The sequence below is a fragment of the Salvia hispanica genome, chromosome 2 (genome assembly GCF_023119035.1).
Source record: "Salvia hispanica cultivar TCC Black 2014 chromosome 2, UniMelb_Shisp_WGS_1.0, whole genome shotgun sequence".
NCBI classification, from domain to species: domain Eukaryota; kingdom Viridiplantae; phylum Streptophyta; class Magnoliopsida; order Lamiales; family Lamiaceae; genus Salvia; species Salvia hispanica.
This window is the reverse complement of record NC_062966.1, coordinates 22,921,334-22,938,821: the sequence shown is the minus strand read 5'-3', so window position 1 is coordinate 22,938,821 and position 17,488 is coordinate 22,921,334. Positions and strand designations below refer to the sequence as shown.

At 34.9% G+C, this 17,488-nt stretch overlaps 2 protein-coding genes across 2 annotated transcripts; both read right to left on the bottom strand.

Moving 5' to 3' along the window:
• Positions 1 to 460: 460 nt before the first annotated feature.
• Positions 461 to 3,788, bottom strand: LOC125207755 (nuclear pore complex protein NUP35-like). Its single transcript, XM_048107232.1, has 4 exons — positions 3,653 to 3,788; positions 2,530 to 3,151; positions 1,801 to 1,912; positions 461 to 1,133 (listed from the first exon to the last, which is right to left on the bottom strand). The coding sequence occupies exons 2-4, from the start codon at positions 3,132 to 3,134 to the stop codon at positions 825 to 827; spliced, it is 1,026 nt and encodes a 341-aa protein (XP_047963189.1). The 5' UTR covers positions 3,135 to 3,151; positions 3,653 to 3,788; the 3' UTR covers positions 461 to 824.
• Positions 3,789 to 13,530: 9,742 nt separating this feature from the next.
• LOC125204135 (GATA transcription factor 12-like) lies at positions 13,531 to 14,970 on the bottom strand. The gene is made up of 2 exons (XM_048102697.1): positions 14,610 to 14,970; positions 13,531 to 14,305 (listed from the first exon to the last, which is right to left on the bottom strand). The coding sequence occupies exons 1-2, from the start codon at positions 14,901 to 14,903 to the stop codon at positions 13,703 to 13,705; spliced, it is 897 nt and encodes a 298-aa protein (XP_047958654.1). The 5' UTR covers positions 14,904 to 14,970; the 3' UTR covers positions 13,531 to 13,702.
• Between the last annotated feature and the right edge of the window lie 2,518 nt (positions 14,971 to 17,488).

The window sequence follows — 17,488 nt, the reverse complement described above, 5'->3', positions numbered from 1 at the left end:
ACAAAAATAGAAGAAATTTTGGAAGTGAAAATATAGAGGTGTAAAGAATGAATTGTGGAATAGAGTTTTTGTAAACAAAAAATATACTACTATTAAAGGGAAAATGGGAATATTGTTGATCTCTCCGACAGCTGGAAACAGAAATGGAGTAGTAACTAGTAACCGTAACATTTTATTTTTAAATTCTGATTTGGAAAATTTTTCATAAAAAGATTTTTAATTCCTAGTGGCGCACTTAATTAATTTCTTTTGCGAATGTAAAATTTACGTACTACTCGCGAATGTCAAAGTCAATTAACTGGATGTTTAAATGATTAAATAATAAATATTGACTTTTGAAAATTTAACATTAGCGATAAATAGTTTATAGTACTAGTAGTTTATAAAGGAACAACACTTTCCTGTAGCTATTAACTAGTTTAGAGAACACCAGAACACATTATCAGTTGTAAATTGACAGTAAACAACAAAGTTATTAATAAGTTTGAATCAATCGAAAACTCCCCTTATACAGCGTTCCGGCCGAGCACCCTGCTCGGCCCAGCAACCTCCGGGAAAAGCGTCACAACGATTAGTTTATCTCTATTACAAAATCCCCATTACAAACAGATGGTACACCTCTACACCTCAACGAGCTTCACAGAAAAGTGAAGCTCTTTTAATCGAATAATATCTGCTATAGACACTGATATACTAACGGATCTCAACTATTCGCTGTATCAATATGACTTTTGCCGCGGAAAGACACATTTGCCATCCTCCACAAAGCACCAGGACAGGCTGAATCCGCACATAGAGGTTGATAAAATTGTGAGGTCAACAAACTAGACACCGAACATCAGGTCCACAATTTTCGACACCACAGATTTTGCAGGAGTGGCCATGGTTCCAGAGGATTGGCAGGTGTTTGAACTGCCATTCTGCAGATAGTATGGGTATGGAGAGACTTTGAAACCATTCGACTCCACGTTTCTATTGGAAGGGGCAGGTGGTAATGTCATAAATCCTTTGTTGTTGAGTTTCTCATTTAGTGCTTGGCGCTGCATTGGATCCACCGGCTTGACTCCAATGATGAGAACTCCATTTACTTCCATGCCATTTTTGCTGAGTGCTCGTTGAGCATCTGACCGATTCTACAACAATAATTAAATATGCAATTTAATCAGATCCACTGGTTCATTGAAACTAAGAAACTATTTTAGTGAGTTCCAATCAGAATATGAGGTCAATCGGACCAATCTAACTGGTCGATGCATGGCTATTGGTGAAGCGCGATAAGGTATGATGAGATCTATTAATACTGTTTCAATCTGTACACAAGAGCCAGAAATGACCAACAAAACCTCCATGGAAATACGAACATCTCTATATGCAAAGAATAATAAGTGAATCCATTTCTTCAACACAAAATTTCATAAAATCTTCACCATAACTGATTTGCCAAGCCTAAGTGCAGTACAAGACTAAAATTTAAGGATTCTAAAATATGCAAGTCAAATGAAGTTGCAAGTAAATTGAAGGTGATTATCCAATAACAGGATGACAATGCACAAACATATAAAGTTCAGCAGCAACTTATAGAATAACCAAACCAAAACCACACACCCCGCCATAATAACACAGACAAACGACTGCCAGGAGTCATTCACAAGAAGAGCAATAGGGGACGACTGGGTTATACTAGGTCATAACATAAACAGAAAATAACTGGCACTCTTTGATGGATCGCATAAAAAAAAGTAATTTACCAAGTAATAATAAATAAATAAGCATGTATGCTTTCTGAGAGTAAGAAAGAACCTGATATAAAATGTGCATCCAATTAGCATCTCTCGGGCCAGGAACATGTTTCAAAATCACCCCACATTTTTCAAACTCCCGCAGTATAAGATTTGTATCAGCAGGCATAAACCTGGACATGAAGTTCGAGATAAACATCAAAACTCTAGAACAAAAGTGCTAAGATGAGATTAATAAATGAAACAGTATTCTATTCTGAATGCAACTATACCACATATGGACCATGGGACAAACAAGTAAATACAGTTGATATATCTAAAATGACTGCTTAAATGTAATTCTAATGGCCCAAATTTCCATTGCGTTGTGCACTCAGATACTGGAAAATTCTTAGAGATAGTAGTAGAGTACTAAGAGTAGTTTAACGAAAGGACGCGACAGCAAGTGGAGAAATGAATGGAACTGAAGAAAAAACAAAATTGCATCACAGGAGCAGCAGTGACTATTAAGAGATTTGAACATGATGCTAAAGAGAGAATGTGCACGACCATGCAATGGAAGGATATACCAGTAACTATCAGAACCAAAATAACATGCCAACATTTTCTAAATTTACCACCAAATATGTAAATGAATCTAAGGAACTCTGCATTCTTATCATATATAGGTATTAGATATCTTATATAGGTATCTTATATTGTTAAGAACCTAACCATAAAATGTTCCATTAAGTTCCACTTTAAGAGTCAAAAAATAATAAATGAAAAAAAGCAAAGAATCAAATCATACCCATAGACAGTGACCCATTCCTCCTCATTCATGTTTCCATTCATGTTCCCAATAGGTACCAGACTTTTCTTCACCTCAGGCCTTGCAACCTCCCTCGGCGGTGGCAGTGTTATCAAGGCACCAGGTTGAACCACACCTTCAACAGGTGAACCTTTCCCTTTATCTTCTTGCTCGGCACTACCTCCAGTCTTGGCAGGTGACCACCAGCTTGAAGTAGCCATAGGGCTCTGCTGACTCTGCTGCGGTGACGGCTTGCTAGCTCCAGCATATGAAGTGCTTGCATCTGATTTGCTCTTGGGAGTTGAAAGTTCCCTGCCAAAACTTTGCAATGGGGTCCTAGGATCCGATTTCACTTCTGGAGACACTGGATAGTCAGGGATCCCAGATTCTGGAGAAAGATCAAAGCGGTCTTCAAGTGTAAAAACAGGAGGAGGAGGGAGATCGGAGTTGGAAAAATTTTCACGCCACAGAGCTGAAACAGCAGCTGCCTGACCGGGGGTCGTGAACTTTCCCCCAGACCGTCGAGATGACACAGGCGTTGCTAAATCTTGAAAAAACAGGGACTGCCTCCCAGATTTGGGGGTTCTTCGGGCACTTGCACTCATTTTGTCTATGTGCCTCCCTGCATATGCAAAATCTCAAATTACAACCCTGCTATCATTACCATGAAGAGACACAAAAAGGAGTAACACAAAATCAATCTTACTAATTCCCAAAATTAATCTTACTAATTCACAGTAACATTGATCTCAATACCTATTAGGTCATTAGATTATTGTAGAAACTGCAAATTATAGATATTTCTCCATCCAAATCGCACACATAATGGACTACAACATAGTTGATACATAAAAAATCATGAATCCACGCTCCACAAACTTCATCTAAAAATACGATTATGCATACAAGTATCAAGAAAATCAGCATTTCAAACACAAACATAACATGTGAGCTAAAATAAAGCTTAAACAATTTAAATACGCATCTCATAGAGCCAAAAATAGATAACAGAAACCCAGAAACATGAATCCCCGCAGCATCTGAACATTTCCAAAAATGCAAATAACAACCAATAGAACCCAATACGTATAAGCAATAACACGAAATGATAAAAATTTAAAACCTGAATCTGCTAACGGCAAAATGAGTGACAGAAATTCTGGAGGTGGAGGATTTCCCCAAATAGCATTGAGCAGAGCGCAGAGTAAAGATATGAAAAAACCCTAATTTTATTTTAATCTCTATTTCTTTTTCTTTTTATTTTACGCGCTCGACGCCTAAAATTTTAAAATTTCCGTAGTGACGTTGAAAAGGAGGGATGCGTGCTCTTAGCTAAGGACAAGCTCAAGGGTCCCACCATTCTATTATTCAATTTAAATACTTCAATTATTAAAAACATTTCTACATTATAAAAATACATTATAAATACATAATTAAAATCCTAAAAAATACAAATTACATAATTAAAATACTAAAAATAAAAATACATAATTAAAATAAAAAACACATAATTAAAATCCTACAAATTAAAAATTACAAACGTGGAAGACTATTCCTCTAACCCCAATTGCCTCTTGAGACCCCGGATCAATTGCTCATGTGTTGCAAGTTGTTCCGGAGTCATGTGAGACGTATCGGTCATATGAAGTTGACTCAAGATGGCCCACAACGAGTTGGTCGGGGGTGGAGGAGGCACAAAGGGAGCGGGGGCGGCGGCGGCGGGGGGGGCGGTGGATGGAGTCGGGGCGCGGCGGCGGGTGGTCGTCGCCTTCTTCCTTCCGACCGGCCGGCGAGGAACCCGCTCGGGCCAGCGTCGGGGGCTACCCAAGTTAGTTCGGCAGGCCGGGTAGCCACATCATCGGAGGAGGATAGAGCTACCGACCTCGACCGTTTGCTTTCGGAGGAGGCCGGAGGAGGATCTTGCTATGCCGCCTGGCTTCGGATGTTAGGCGCCCCTCCTGCCAACAATCGAGGTACTTGAACGGTTTGTACTCCTCCCGTTGGTATGCCGCCAAGGCGGCAGTGATGATGTCGAGCTCGTTCGTGCCGCTCCCCGCCGACCGCTCTTCCCTGGAGGTAAATCCCCTGGAACTTTCCGATTGCCTCGTTGCATCTGAAGATGCAATTGCGAACCATACTATCATTGCGATATATGGTTCCCTCCGGCCGGGTTTCATTGTAGAGGCGAGTGATGCGCCACCAATAAGTTTCCCCGGTTTGGTTCGTGCCGACGTCCGGATCTTCGGAGACTGCCAAGTAGGCTTTGAACATCGCCATCATCTCACCCGGAGTGTACGGGGTGCGGGTGCCACGAACGGGAGGAGTAGGACTGATAGTAGGAATAGGAGTAGAGCTGTTGCTCCCTCCCGATCCGGGTTCGGGTGCCCACCCGAACCCGGGGGCGTTTAGGTCGTGCAACGGGTAAGGACGGTAGCCACTCGGAGCTTGCGAACCTTGGGTTTGAGGAGGGGCCGTAAATTGCGTTTCCGGACTATATCCGAGCCTCGGAGTCGAACCAATCGTGGTTCCAACCGCGATTGCCGGAGGGGTGATCGCCGGAGCCGGACATTGTGTAGTGTGGTGGGAATTTAGATGATAGAGTAGGAGGAAAAAAGATGAGAGAATGTAGATGATGATAGTATAGATAATAGATGAAAATGTGATTTTTTTTGTGTTGGAGTGGGGGTATTTATAGATGAAAATGTGAATTTTGGGGGAAAAAAATTGAAAAATTAATTATAAGTGGGTAGAAAACGGATATATTTTTTTTGGGAAGTGGGAAAATATTTTTTTTTATTTAAAAACATTTTTTAAAATAAATTTCGAATTTAAAAAAAAAAAAAAAAATTGCCAACGGCTATGCCGTTGGCCAATCAGCAGCTGCCACGTAATTGTGCTCAGCGGCACGAACGTGCTCTTAGCTAAGAGTAGCGCCGTGCCGCTGGCACGGACGGACAAGCTCCATCGGCGGACGGACGGCTTGGTGCTCAGCGGCACGGACGGACGAGCGGTGCGTTGAGCACCGCTGCGGATGCTCTTAGTTATAATAAAATGTGAGTAGGAATGAGTTAGTAGAATATGAGGTCCACTACCAAAAATGGTAAAAGTGAAGTGGGACAAATTATGTGGGACGGGCCGAAATGGAATACTGGATCGAATTATCTGAGACGGAGGGAGTATTTAATCATGTTTATGTTTGAGTTTAAGCACATATCTCAAATTTATCAAAATTAAATATTTTACATTATAAATATAACTAATTTTCACCATGATTTATTGGATTGAACGCATTTTAATTTTATCGGTAGCAACCCGATTAGCCCGATGGGCTAGCCCGAAACCCAAGCTTTTAGGGTTAGGGTTGAACTTTTATAGCCCGAAAAAATCACAGCCCGATTAGCCCGCACCCGATTGACCCGCAACCCGAATAGGGCTGGCCCGAAACCCGGTGGGTTGGCCCGATTGACATTCCTAGTGAAAAGTACTAAAATGACCTTCTAGCGCTCTCGAGCATACAACGTTCAGAGGGTAATTTCGTATTTTCAATTTATGTAACCGCTATCCAAATATTTTGAATATTGTCTAAATTTTAAACTGGACATGAATCAGGCATGGCTAGACCCGGATAGGGTTGGATGGTCGACCAATCCGACCTTGGGAGCGGCTAGTCTGCTGCCAGCCGCGTGGTGTGGTAGATCCAATTCATTTTTTTTGGGTTTGATCGAGGTTGTTAGCCCTCATTTTTCGTATGTGATTCATCACTATCGATGCTTATCATACCGCCTCTTCTTTTGGACGATGACAACGAGAACCATCACTGTATCCAATCACGTGAATTACATTTCATGGATTTTCACTGAAGCTGCCATGCTTGGAAATAAATTAAAATGCACAAATATTTATTATGTACTTCCTCTATCCGTCATTAGAAATCTCATTTTCAGCGGCACAGATTTTAAAAAAGTAGGTGGAAAAATATTAGTGAAGTATAAATCACACTTGTATACATTAGTTTTAAATGAAATGTGAGTGGAATAAGTTTGTGGAATATGAGATTCTGTTATTACTATTGTAAAAACTAATCAAGACTCTTATTTGTAGACGAACTAAAATAAAAAAAATGAAACTTCTATTCACGAACGGAGAGAGTAATGCCTAAAAATCCACGGGGGCATCAAAGTCCAAATAGTGTCCAACTCCCAATGAAGGAGTAGTAGTTAATTAATTTTATGGACCGAATTTTGGGCCGGATCGTTCAAATAATCATGTACTCCATTATAAAAGAATCCTCAATGTTAATTGGACTAAGATATTTCGGTCATACATCTTGAAAGATGAAAAAAAAAATTGTAATAAAGATACCCCAGTTAAATTATGATCGGTCCTGTTATTTTAAGAAAATAGTTAACTATATATATCATAATTTGATATTTTTCTTTTATTAAGAGTAGTGATTTAGAGACATAATGTCTCCATGACATAATACCCCTATATCACTTTGACATAGATATAAGTATATCATGACTAATTTACCCTAATGCTATATTAAGTAAATTTAAACCATTAGACTATGATTGTTTAACATAATATAAAATTCTTAATGCATATTAATACACTTCTTTGGATATATACATACGACAAGATTGGAATATTAAAAAAATATTTAGTTATCTAATATTAATAATTTTAACTTGTGTATAAAATAAAGGCAATATCAATTTTTGAAAGCAAAACGTTTTCTTTCAATAAAAAGTTTTTTGTCAATAAATTTAATATTAAATTTAAATTTTATTTATCAATACCAAATTTATAACATAATTTTCAATAAATAAATATGAAATAGTTTTAATACTCCATAGAGTTTCTTTTCATAATTTTCTTATTAATCATTATCGATAATATATTATTACAACTTTTCTTCCTATTAAATTCAAATAAACTTAATAATTCTATCTTTTTGGCATTTTCAAATTTTTTATATTCCTTTTAATTCAACGATGATAAAACTTGTAAATTTTTTACAATTCTTTATATTTTAATTATTATTATAAGAAATTGAAATTATGAATGTGCAAAAACACATTATGCATTGGAGTTATAGTCTAATTTATATAGGATTTTGTGATTTATTTTAAAATGATTGTAGTTTTTCTTTTAAATTTGAGTTTAAGATATTGGAGTTAGATTTAAGAATGTAAAAAATCATGGTATGCATTGGAAATTGATTGTAACTTTAAAATTAAAAATTGTTAAAAATTTTAAAAGTGAAATTAATCTTATGATATTCTTAAAATAACATAGTAAACTCAATTAGTATTAATATGTCATATATCAAATTTAGTATATTCAATGAAATAGTGAATCAAGCCTAATAAATATTTTAGAATAAAAGAGAAAATATTAATTATATGACTTTGAAATGCTAAATACATTGGTTAAGAATATGTAACTTTTTGTCCGAGGTTTGATGCAACGTTCCAATATCAAAGGATTTAGTTATATTACAATTTTGAAAAGTAATGAATTAAAATCAAAATCATAAACTTAATTAGTATGAACAAGTAAAATAACAAATTTTTAATTTTGCAAAGTTTATCTAATATCATAAAATGAAAATCAGAAAATATTAAATAATATTTAAAATATTAAATAACTGAGTTAAAAACACGTGATAAATTTTAAATAACTGATTTAAAATATTTAAATAACTGTTATTGGAGTACTTTTTATTAAGATTCAACATAACATACCAAATATTAATGAAAAAATTAGTGAGACAAAGAGAGAATAAGTTATGAATAAATTTCCAAAAGAATAGTACTCCCTCCGTCCCGCTTTAGCAGTCCCATTGACTTTTCTGCCATCTTTTTGTAAAAAAGATAAAAAATAGTTAAAGTCCAGAAATAGTAAAGTAAAAGAGACAATAATGTAGATAAGACTCTTCTCTATATTATTGTCTCTCTTACTTTACCATTTCTCGACTTTAACTATTTTTTATCATTTTTACAAAAAAATGGCAGAAAAGTCAATGGGACTGCTAAAGCGGGACAGAGGGAGTACGTTAATTTAGTTGACGGATATGGTGAACATAGTTTTAAATTTAATACTACTATTTTATAAAATTACATAACCATTCAAAAATTTAATAAATTTTAAATTATCAGTTTTATTAGTTTTTCATTATTAATTAACGAAAAAAAAGATGGTCAAAGTGATAAATTTTTCCTTATCCTTCTTTTCTTTCATTTTTCATATTTTCAAGCATACAAATGAATTTTTTAAAAAAGGTTAAGACTCAAGAGTGGTAATATTGAAAGTGGGTCCCAACTACTTGCATTTATATCTTGTGTAATTAAGCATTGAGATCTTAATTAATACTCATATGTATATATAATCATAAATGCAAGGGCAATGAAGTATATAGACACACAATAATTTTAATTAAAAATAAATTATAATGCATAATTACTACTTTTAACCTCATTATGTCTTAGACATTATGTCTCCAAAACATTTTTCTTTTCTTAATTATCATATGTATCATATTTTAAGAAAATTAGGTGTCCGAATTTATTGATGTGGATGTGAAGAAATTAAAGATGTGGAGATACCATTTTCTTTATGTAATTGGTGACCTTCAATACTCACTTATGGCCATGACTTTTCAATTCTCATTTACAAATATGATGGCACAAAGTCTCATAGAAACGAAATTGTTTTTCGATCAATACGGTTAGAAAAAAATATGTAATTATCATATCTTACTCTTTTGCATTCGAACACAACTACTTATTAAATAAGAAGTGTCTTATTACATGAAATAATTCGAATTCCTAATTTATTGTTACTTCGTTTAATGGTTCAACTAAAGTAAATTCACTACCATATTAACTCATAAAGGTATAACTACAAACTATATCGACAACATATATCAGCACAATAAATGATAAGCTAAGATAATATTTAATGATAAAAGCGCCAAAATATCTTGTCACATATAGCCGACAAACAGTTAGAAGCTTGTAAAGATCCTCCAAATTATTCGGTTTAATTATATAGCTTAGTCAATCACCAAGTTGATAGTGCTAGCTCACAATTTTGAATTTTTTCCCATCATTCAACCCATAATTAGAATTTAATTAGTTCGACAAAATCATGTCAAATTTTCGATCATAGTACAATCCTAACTGCCACACTGTACATCGATTAAGCATCTAAAACTTTACTTTACTCAGCTAGTAAATTAATTGACGGTTGTCCCAACATACAACACAAGTATTTCCAACGTATTTTTTCTCACCCATGCTCCTAGAGAAGTTTTCTAGGGAGTCACTCATCTTAAAATTGTCATAGGCTAAACACGTTTTATTCTGAGAATTCTTTTGAGATGGATATCAGAAAATAAGATAGCATATTATTGGTATAGTAGCATCTATCAAATCTGTTAAGTTCACATCAAAGATACAATACTATATTCGTGTTTTGATATGTTTTGGTTCATTAATTTCTTCCTCCATTTTAGAAGTGAGAATCGCTCCTAATTCTTTCTCTATGCATCGATGGCAGGCACTCCGGAAGTTACTTAACTTTTGATATATCTTATACTATCAAGCTAGTTATACTATGCATAATCAACCAAGAAATTTTCACACCTCATAAGCTAATTAATTATATTATTAAACTAATTAGAGTAACATACAAGGGATAAAAAGAAGTAAGTTATGGAAATGAAGGTGGAGGCAAGAATAATAGCAAATAACATGGAAAGATCCCTAGACATAGACACACTGCCATTCAATTTAGATATATTATCACAACCATCATACTACATACATAACTCCATGTGCTTCTCTTCCCCCACTCCACATGCATGTCTCTATATACCCCCACCCCACCTCACCCACCCCCATACACACATTATCTATGTATAGATACAACCTAGTTGTATGTATTTGTATTGTACTCATTTGGGTGCATATACATTGTACTTGCAAGTACATTAGCTTCTACAAGATTACAAAGGTTAGCAAACTAGTGGCATTATGTGTGTTGGAATGTAGGGTTAGCATTTAAATGTTCATTTGGAGTTATATGTGGTGTGTTTATTTTCATTTTGTTTAGGTTGATATTATAGGGATGCTCAAATTAAAACTTATCTCATTTAGCATTAAAAATCAATTTGCATTGTTGTTTTTGTTGGAGTATATAAAATGAAGGATTGTATAGAGCTATAACATAAAAGTTGAGATGACTCTTTATGTATGATGTGAAACTGATAAAGTTTAAAACTAAATTCATATTCTGACTCAATATATATAGAATGGCATAAAAGTTTTATGGGAAGTATTAAATAATTGATATTTAGATCCTTGCACTATCAATGTACATTAGGCATTTGGCTTTCACTTGCCCATAATTTGGTCTTTCCAATTATATATATTTGTGAATATTAAGCCCTTGCTTATATTCAACAAGTTCAACCACTGGTCCAATTTAGAATTTAGAACTAAACTTTAATAAATTTAAGACCAAAACGATACTGTTCAGTAAACATTTGCGTCACTAGTCAATCATATCATTTTATCAAATTAGTACGCATATGTACCAGAAGTTTTAGTCATACATGGATTTCGCCAGAAATTAACACAGCTTCATGATATAAATTACAATAATCTTTTAAAATAATTACGGGATATCTTGGTTAACGCAATGGGCCCCACGGTAGGCAAATGTCTAGCAACGGCCGGACATGTCATTTGCCCCAATGTTACTTCCCGTCACACCAAAAAATATTATCAAAAGCCAAACCCCAAAAAACACCTCAAAACAAATATTTATACATCTTCATATCGTCAATAAACAAAATCTTCATTGTGACTATTATTATTACTCCTATTATTCATTTTCTCTAAAAAAAATAATATCGAAATCTTCCCACGTTTGATTGTGGCCGCACTTCCATGCAACTAAACATCGTACACCACACGATGTTCTTCGATTCTCTCTTACTCCTCTCCTAGTTAATTAATTACGTTGATTAATCACTGAAATCCATGTTAACGTTTACTTTATTTAATATAAAATGTAGTGATGATTAATTCAAGGAATTAAATAATTAAGCCTTAATATTTATAGTATAGGTGCTGACGTGGTGGGAGAGGGTTGGGGGGTGGTGCCCATACTTGTTGGGAATTACATATGGGAAAAAAAAATCTCGAAGAAAATTGAAAAAAGTCACTATTTTTCATTTTTTTTTTTTTAATATTTTCATCTTTTTAATTGTTTGAAGCTTTCTTTTTTTCTGTGGTAAGAATTCAAAGCCAAGGAAACCGTGGGACGTGAGAACGAAGAAAAGTGCAACTCTTTGGGTGAAGAAAAGTTATCCTGCATTAGTTTAGTATTGATAAATTTGTCAAAAATCTATAGGCACATGCATCGCACATATATCAAAAAATTATTGCATTACATCATATTGACTTCCATAACAAGAACATCCAAATATTTAAACGAAATTAATATATCAATTATCATCAACAAAAACTAAATAGTCAATAAATTTATTAATTTTATACTTAGCTATCAATTTTATTTATTTTATAATGTTTAATAGAAACAAGTACAATTAAATTATTAGTAGTACAATAACTAGGTTGTAAAATGGAGCTGTTAAAAATCTATGTAATTTATTGATATAATTATAAGTATATAAGTAAGTCTAGAATCTAGTTACTAGCATAAGTAGTAAAAACGATGATAAAGTAATAATGAATCCGCAACAAATGAAATACGAAGTCGTATTACACTATTTGTTTTTTCAGTGAGGTACACTATAAATTATGAGATTCCTATATTGATTAGCTCTACATATATAATTTTGCATTACACATGATAAAACAGTATGAACCTTTCTTAGGAGGGACATAATAAATGCACTATTTGTTTTTTTCTGTGTGGTACACAATAAATACTACTACCTCCGTCCCCAAAATTTGCTACACTTTGACCAGACACGGGTTTTAAGAAATGTAATGAAAAATGAGTTGAAAAAGTTGGTGAGATGTGGGTCCTACTTTTAAAGTATTAGTTTTATAATAAAATGTGAGTATGAATGAGTTAGTGGAATATGGGGTCCACTACCAAAAATGATAAAAGTGAAGTGTATCAAATTTTCAGGGACGGACCGAAATGGTAGTATGTATCAAATTTTCAGGGACAGAGGTAGTACTCCACTGCTGCTGCTACTACTACTAATTGAAAGGTACAACGAAAATAAATTTAAATGGGAAACCATATACAAATTCAATTTACTTGAAATTAAAATAAAGTTTTTATAGATTGTATAGGGCGCGGATGCGTTTGTTTGGTAGAAAAGATCAACTTAATTAACTAAACGAATTATTTATATGGAGTAGTAAATAGTACAATCTCAAAAGATCAAGAATGCTACATTTCTGAAGTGTACACCGATATATTTTAAGAGGTGGGATTGCATAGTAAATTGAGATAAAAGTGGGATTGCGTATTTGATTGAGATGAAATTGGCATTCATGTGTGACACAAAACACTGTTTAGCTAATAAGACGTTTCCCTATTAACAAATTAATATTATTGTAAAAGTGAGTAATCACGTTCCCGAGATAAATAGAGAATCATTATTGATCGTATTAATCTGAAAATACATCTTTTTATCAATTCATACGTCGTGTAATTAAATAATCACGATCACGAAATAATAGAGAAGTATTATTGCTCGCATTAGACGGGATTTTTTTAGAAAAAAGGACATCCATGTGCAAATTCCCAAACTTTCAAGAAATAGACCCCCCAGATGACCGTGAAAAAAGCTTGCACCCATTCCCATGATTGCAACTACTTTTCCAGCTGATATTTCTTCATCCACACTTTGTCTCACCCCTCCATAAATATTCACCATCTTTGCTTTACCAACAATCAACTTTAATCAACTCTCTCAAATTTCACTTCACTAATTAGAAAACTAAATTGTGCAAAATCTAAGTATGAAATCAAAATTGAAGTAACAAAATGCATTACAAAGTTCTCCCTCCAACTTCTATTTAAAAAAAAAAAAATCAAATACCTAAGTAAAAAGGTGACATTAAAATTAGGAAAATTTAGTGGTTATGACTCTCAAAACTAAAAATTAGCTTCCGTACTAGTTCATCATCATGTGCCTCAAATCGTGGCCGTTGATGCTACTCCGGTGATGAATAAGGAACTCATCACAGCCGTTGAAAACGCCGCCGATCATCTGCTGCCTCTGCATCACATCCTTCTGCCGCCGCAGCTCCATCACCTTCCGGTGCGAGTTCGAGTGCCTCGCCGAGACGAAAGTCGGGCTCGCCGCCGGCCGGTACTCCGGCACGAGGCGGCCCGACTTGTACCGGACTCCGCAGGCGTTGCAGAGCGTCTTCGGGCCCATCGGGCCCGTCCTCCACTGCGGCGTCTTCTCCGACGCGCAGTGGAGGCATTTCCGGGGCGGGGCCTCCGGCGGCGCCGCCTTCACCAGGAGGAGGCGGGAGGACCAGTCGCACGGCGGCGCGCGGCTGCGCTTGCTGCGGGCTTTCCCCGGGACTGAGACGTCGGATGGGAAGACGGCCGGCGGCGGAGGAGGAGGAGATTGTGAGGTGATGAAGGAGGAGGAGGTGTCGGCGGAGACGGATTTCACGGCGGCGGTGGGGATGAAGCGGTGTTCGTCGGTTGAGAATGATTCCTCCACGAAATTCGACAGCCATTCCAGCTCCGTTAAATCATCATACTGTTTTGTTGAATTTGAATTTGAATTTGAATATGAATAATTAGTTAGATTCAAATTCAATTTTAATCACGCAATTATCAAATTGATAAATTATTAGCCCTAATTTGAAAATTGTTGCTGAAAATTCACTCTTCTTCAACGAAAAGACTGTCGGCGGGATAAAAATTTAAAAAAAAAAAGAAAAAAGGAAAAGGAAAATGGTCACACAATACTGGTGCACACGTTCCATGCAGAAATAAAGCAAAAAAAAGGAAAAAAGTAAAAAAAAAAAATCGAATTGAAAAATTGGGGAAGGGAAAATTACCGGAACGCAGAGTTCGTTGCCGGAGAATTGAACCTCATTATAGCTGCGGCAGCTGATATTGCCGTTGAATTGGCCGTCTCCGCCGCCGGAGACCGACGAATTGCAGCTATCAACCGCCGTAACAGTGGAGGAATCGCCGGAATTGACCGGCAAGCTCTCGAAAAATGCGTCGGTCATGGTCTCATCCTCCTTGGAAAAATCGAGCAAATCATCCACCGTGAAATGGACGCCATTGCTATTGTTGCCATTTTCCACCGACGAGAATTCAGCATAATCAGCGGCGAAGTACTCCATTACTGAATTACAATTGAAAAAATCACAGTTTCTCTGTGAGAAAAGCGCAGTAACGGTAGAGAGAGAGGAACGGTGTTTGTTGAAAGTGAAGAAGAGAAATGGTGGGTTTTTTATTAGTGAAAGGGATGGGCTCAATCGGAAATACACGCAAATAGAGGGGTCTGTTTGTAAATTATGGTATCTTTTAATTTTTATTTAAAAATAGAATTATTATTTGGTGAATGCATTATTTGTCACTCTTCACTTCTACTTCTGCAAAGTCGGTTGCTTCCGTATTTATTCCTTTAGGTATTTTCACATATTTAGATTTATCATTTTAACATAATAAATCACAAAAAAAAAAATAAAAAAATACTTACTCCACATTTTAGTTGTTCCAACACTTTAAAAATATTAAATTACTACTCCCTCCGTCCCGGATAATTCGTCCCAATTTTCCATTTCGGTCCGTCCCACATAATTTGTCTCATTTCACTTTTACCATTTTTGGTAGTGGACCTCATATTCCACTAACTCATTCCTACTTACATTTTATTGTAAAACTAATACTTTATATAAAGCTAGGACCCACATTCCACTAACTTTTTCAACTTACTTTTCATTAGTACAATTTTTAGAACCCGTATCCGGTCAAAGTGACCCGAATTATCCGGGATGGAGGGAGTATAAAATAAAAAAATTTGCAATTTTTGCAATTATCCAATCCGTTTTAATTTTAGTTCCAACTTTGGCAACCTATCTAAGCAAAGTATAAAAGAGTAAAAAAATGTGAAAAATATAAAGGTAAAATACTCCATTATTTACTCATTCTAGCTACTCTTGGAAAAGAATGTATATATAGTAGTAATAAAGAAGTATTGTTGGGGAGTAATTATAAAGCACATAGCTTCACATGAAAAGCCACTTACTCAACTGACTTTGTTCTGAATGAAAGAGCCCCAATCTATTTTTTTATATATTTTTCTTTATTTAGAAATACCTTTTAAAAAAGCCTCAGCATTGGGATTCTCGCTCCAGAAGCTTATGATAACTGAGCAAATACTTTATAAAATTATTAAAGTATATAAAAAAACCATGCTTCCTATGCTTTATTGATAAGGCCAAAATTTATTACTAACATGCATGTTACTATTGCCATGTTCAATTGTTCATGCACTACTATTCCAATTATACTCGTATTCATAATAATATTGGGGCAAAGTTATAAGTTATAAGTGTGAATGAGTGATTATCAGCGTAAAGTAATGAATGTAAGAGGCAAGAAAATGTTTTAACTTTCGTTAAAGGTAAAATTGTACTATTTCATTATGTTAAAAAATGAAATCGGTTGATATATGCTCTAAAAAAACTATAGAAATGGATAACAGTTATAACGTTTTCGATCAATCATAAGAAAAATTTATGACTTTATGCGGGACGGATTAGGGACGATTGTAGTCTCCCGCGCTAAATATTAGAATTGTTTGTTAACTAGTAAAGTGATTAAATCAAATAAACTTTATGCCAACACAACTTTTTCACTTTGAGGTGGATCATAATAGTTGCGGATTTTATAGCATATTAATAAACAATAGTAGTAATAAAGAGTAAATAATTCACAACCAAAGTATACTTTTTTTATGAAGAAGATCAGAATAAATTTGTTTCAATTTTACTTGGACAGTGGTATAATAGTAGTCAATTTTGTGAATGGTTTAAAGTGTAAATCTTTATTTCGCCAAGTGTAGAGAAAGACTAATTGAGGTAATTGGATAAATTGGAGTAGGACTATAATTTAAGAATAATCAACCCTTGATATTTCTACCTATTATGTTGCCCTCGGGAATGGTGTTTTGGCCACCCCTTTTAAAAATTGAATTTTTACACCATATCCTTAATTTATTAGTCCACAATTGGTACACTTCCCTTTTAATTACCTCTATTTAACATGTTATTATATTCCTTAACCCACGTTTAGGCACGACGGTGACAGCTCGGATTTTATCTTACCAAAGGATTTTATAAACTTGGTTTCTTACTATTTTGTGGATGAATTAAGATGTCTTTGGTAATACCCTTGTAGCTATGAAGATGTCCAATTTCATCGATAACATAAGATTTTATTTTATGATTTTAATAAAAAAATTAGAATAAATTAGAGATAAAGGTTGCACACACGTGAGAGTCTCTAGATGTTCTTGCTTATGAAACGACGATAACCTTCTACTCTTACCTCGATCGATCGTACATGTAAAGTAAAATTAAAAAACAACTCTACGACTGAGGCAATGATTTTATCATGAACTTGTAGTCTCGATTGTATCTCATTTATTGCATTCATAATCACACCAATAGTTATTAGTGTTGTCACACTTAAATTGATAATAAAACAGCGGCAGTGGAAAGTAACTTTTAGTTTGGTTTAATATAGAAATAGTGCCAAACTATTGGGCCAATTTTTGTCACATGGGTTATTTTTATGTTTTTTTACCTTTACGAACAAAGGTGTAACATGTACAAGAATGCATCGTATTATGCTTCAAACCATAAATATAGTAATAGCCACATCTAAGCAATTATTGTCACAATCTACATTAAATTTAGGG

Excerpts from the sequence above, each read along its gene's own strand:
- LOC125207755 (XM_048107232.1), bottom strand. The coding sequence starts at position 3,134 with ATGAGTGCAAGTGCCCGAAGAACCCCCAAATCTGGGAGGCAGTCCCTG. Across the intron at positions 1,913-2,529 it reads GAATGGGTCACTGTCTATGG|GTTTATGCCTGCTGATACAA; the intron begins GTATGATTTGAT and ends CTTCATGTCCAG. Across the intron at positions 1,134-1,800 it reads GGATGCACATTTTATATCAG|AATCGGTCAGATGCTCAACG; the intron begins GTTCTTTCTTAC and ends TTATTGTTGTAG.
- LOC125204135 (XM_048102697.1), bottom strand. The coding sequence starts at position 14,903 with ATGGAGTACTTCGCCGCTGATTATGCTGAATTCTCGTCGGTGGAAAAT. Across the intron at positions 14,306-14,609 it reads GCAACGAACTCTGCGTTCCG|TATGATGATTTAACGGAGCT; the intron begins GTAATTTTCCCT and ends TCAACAAAACAG.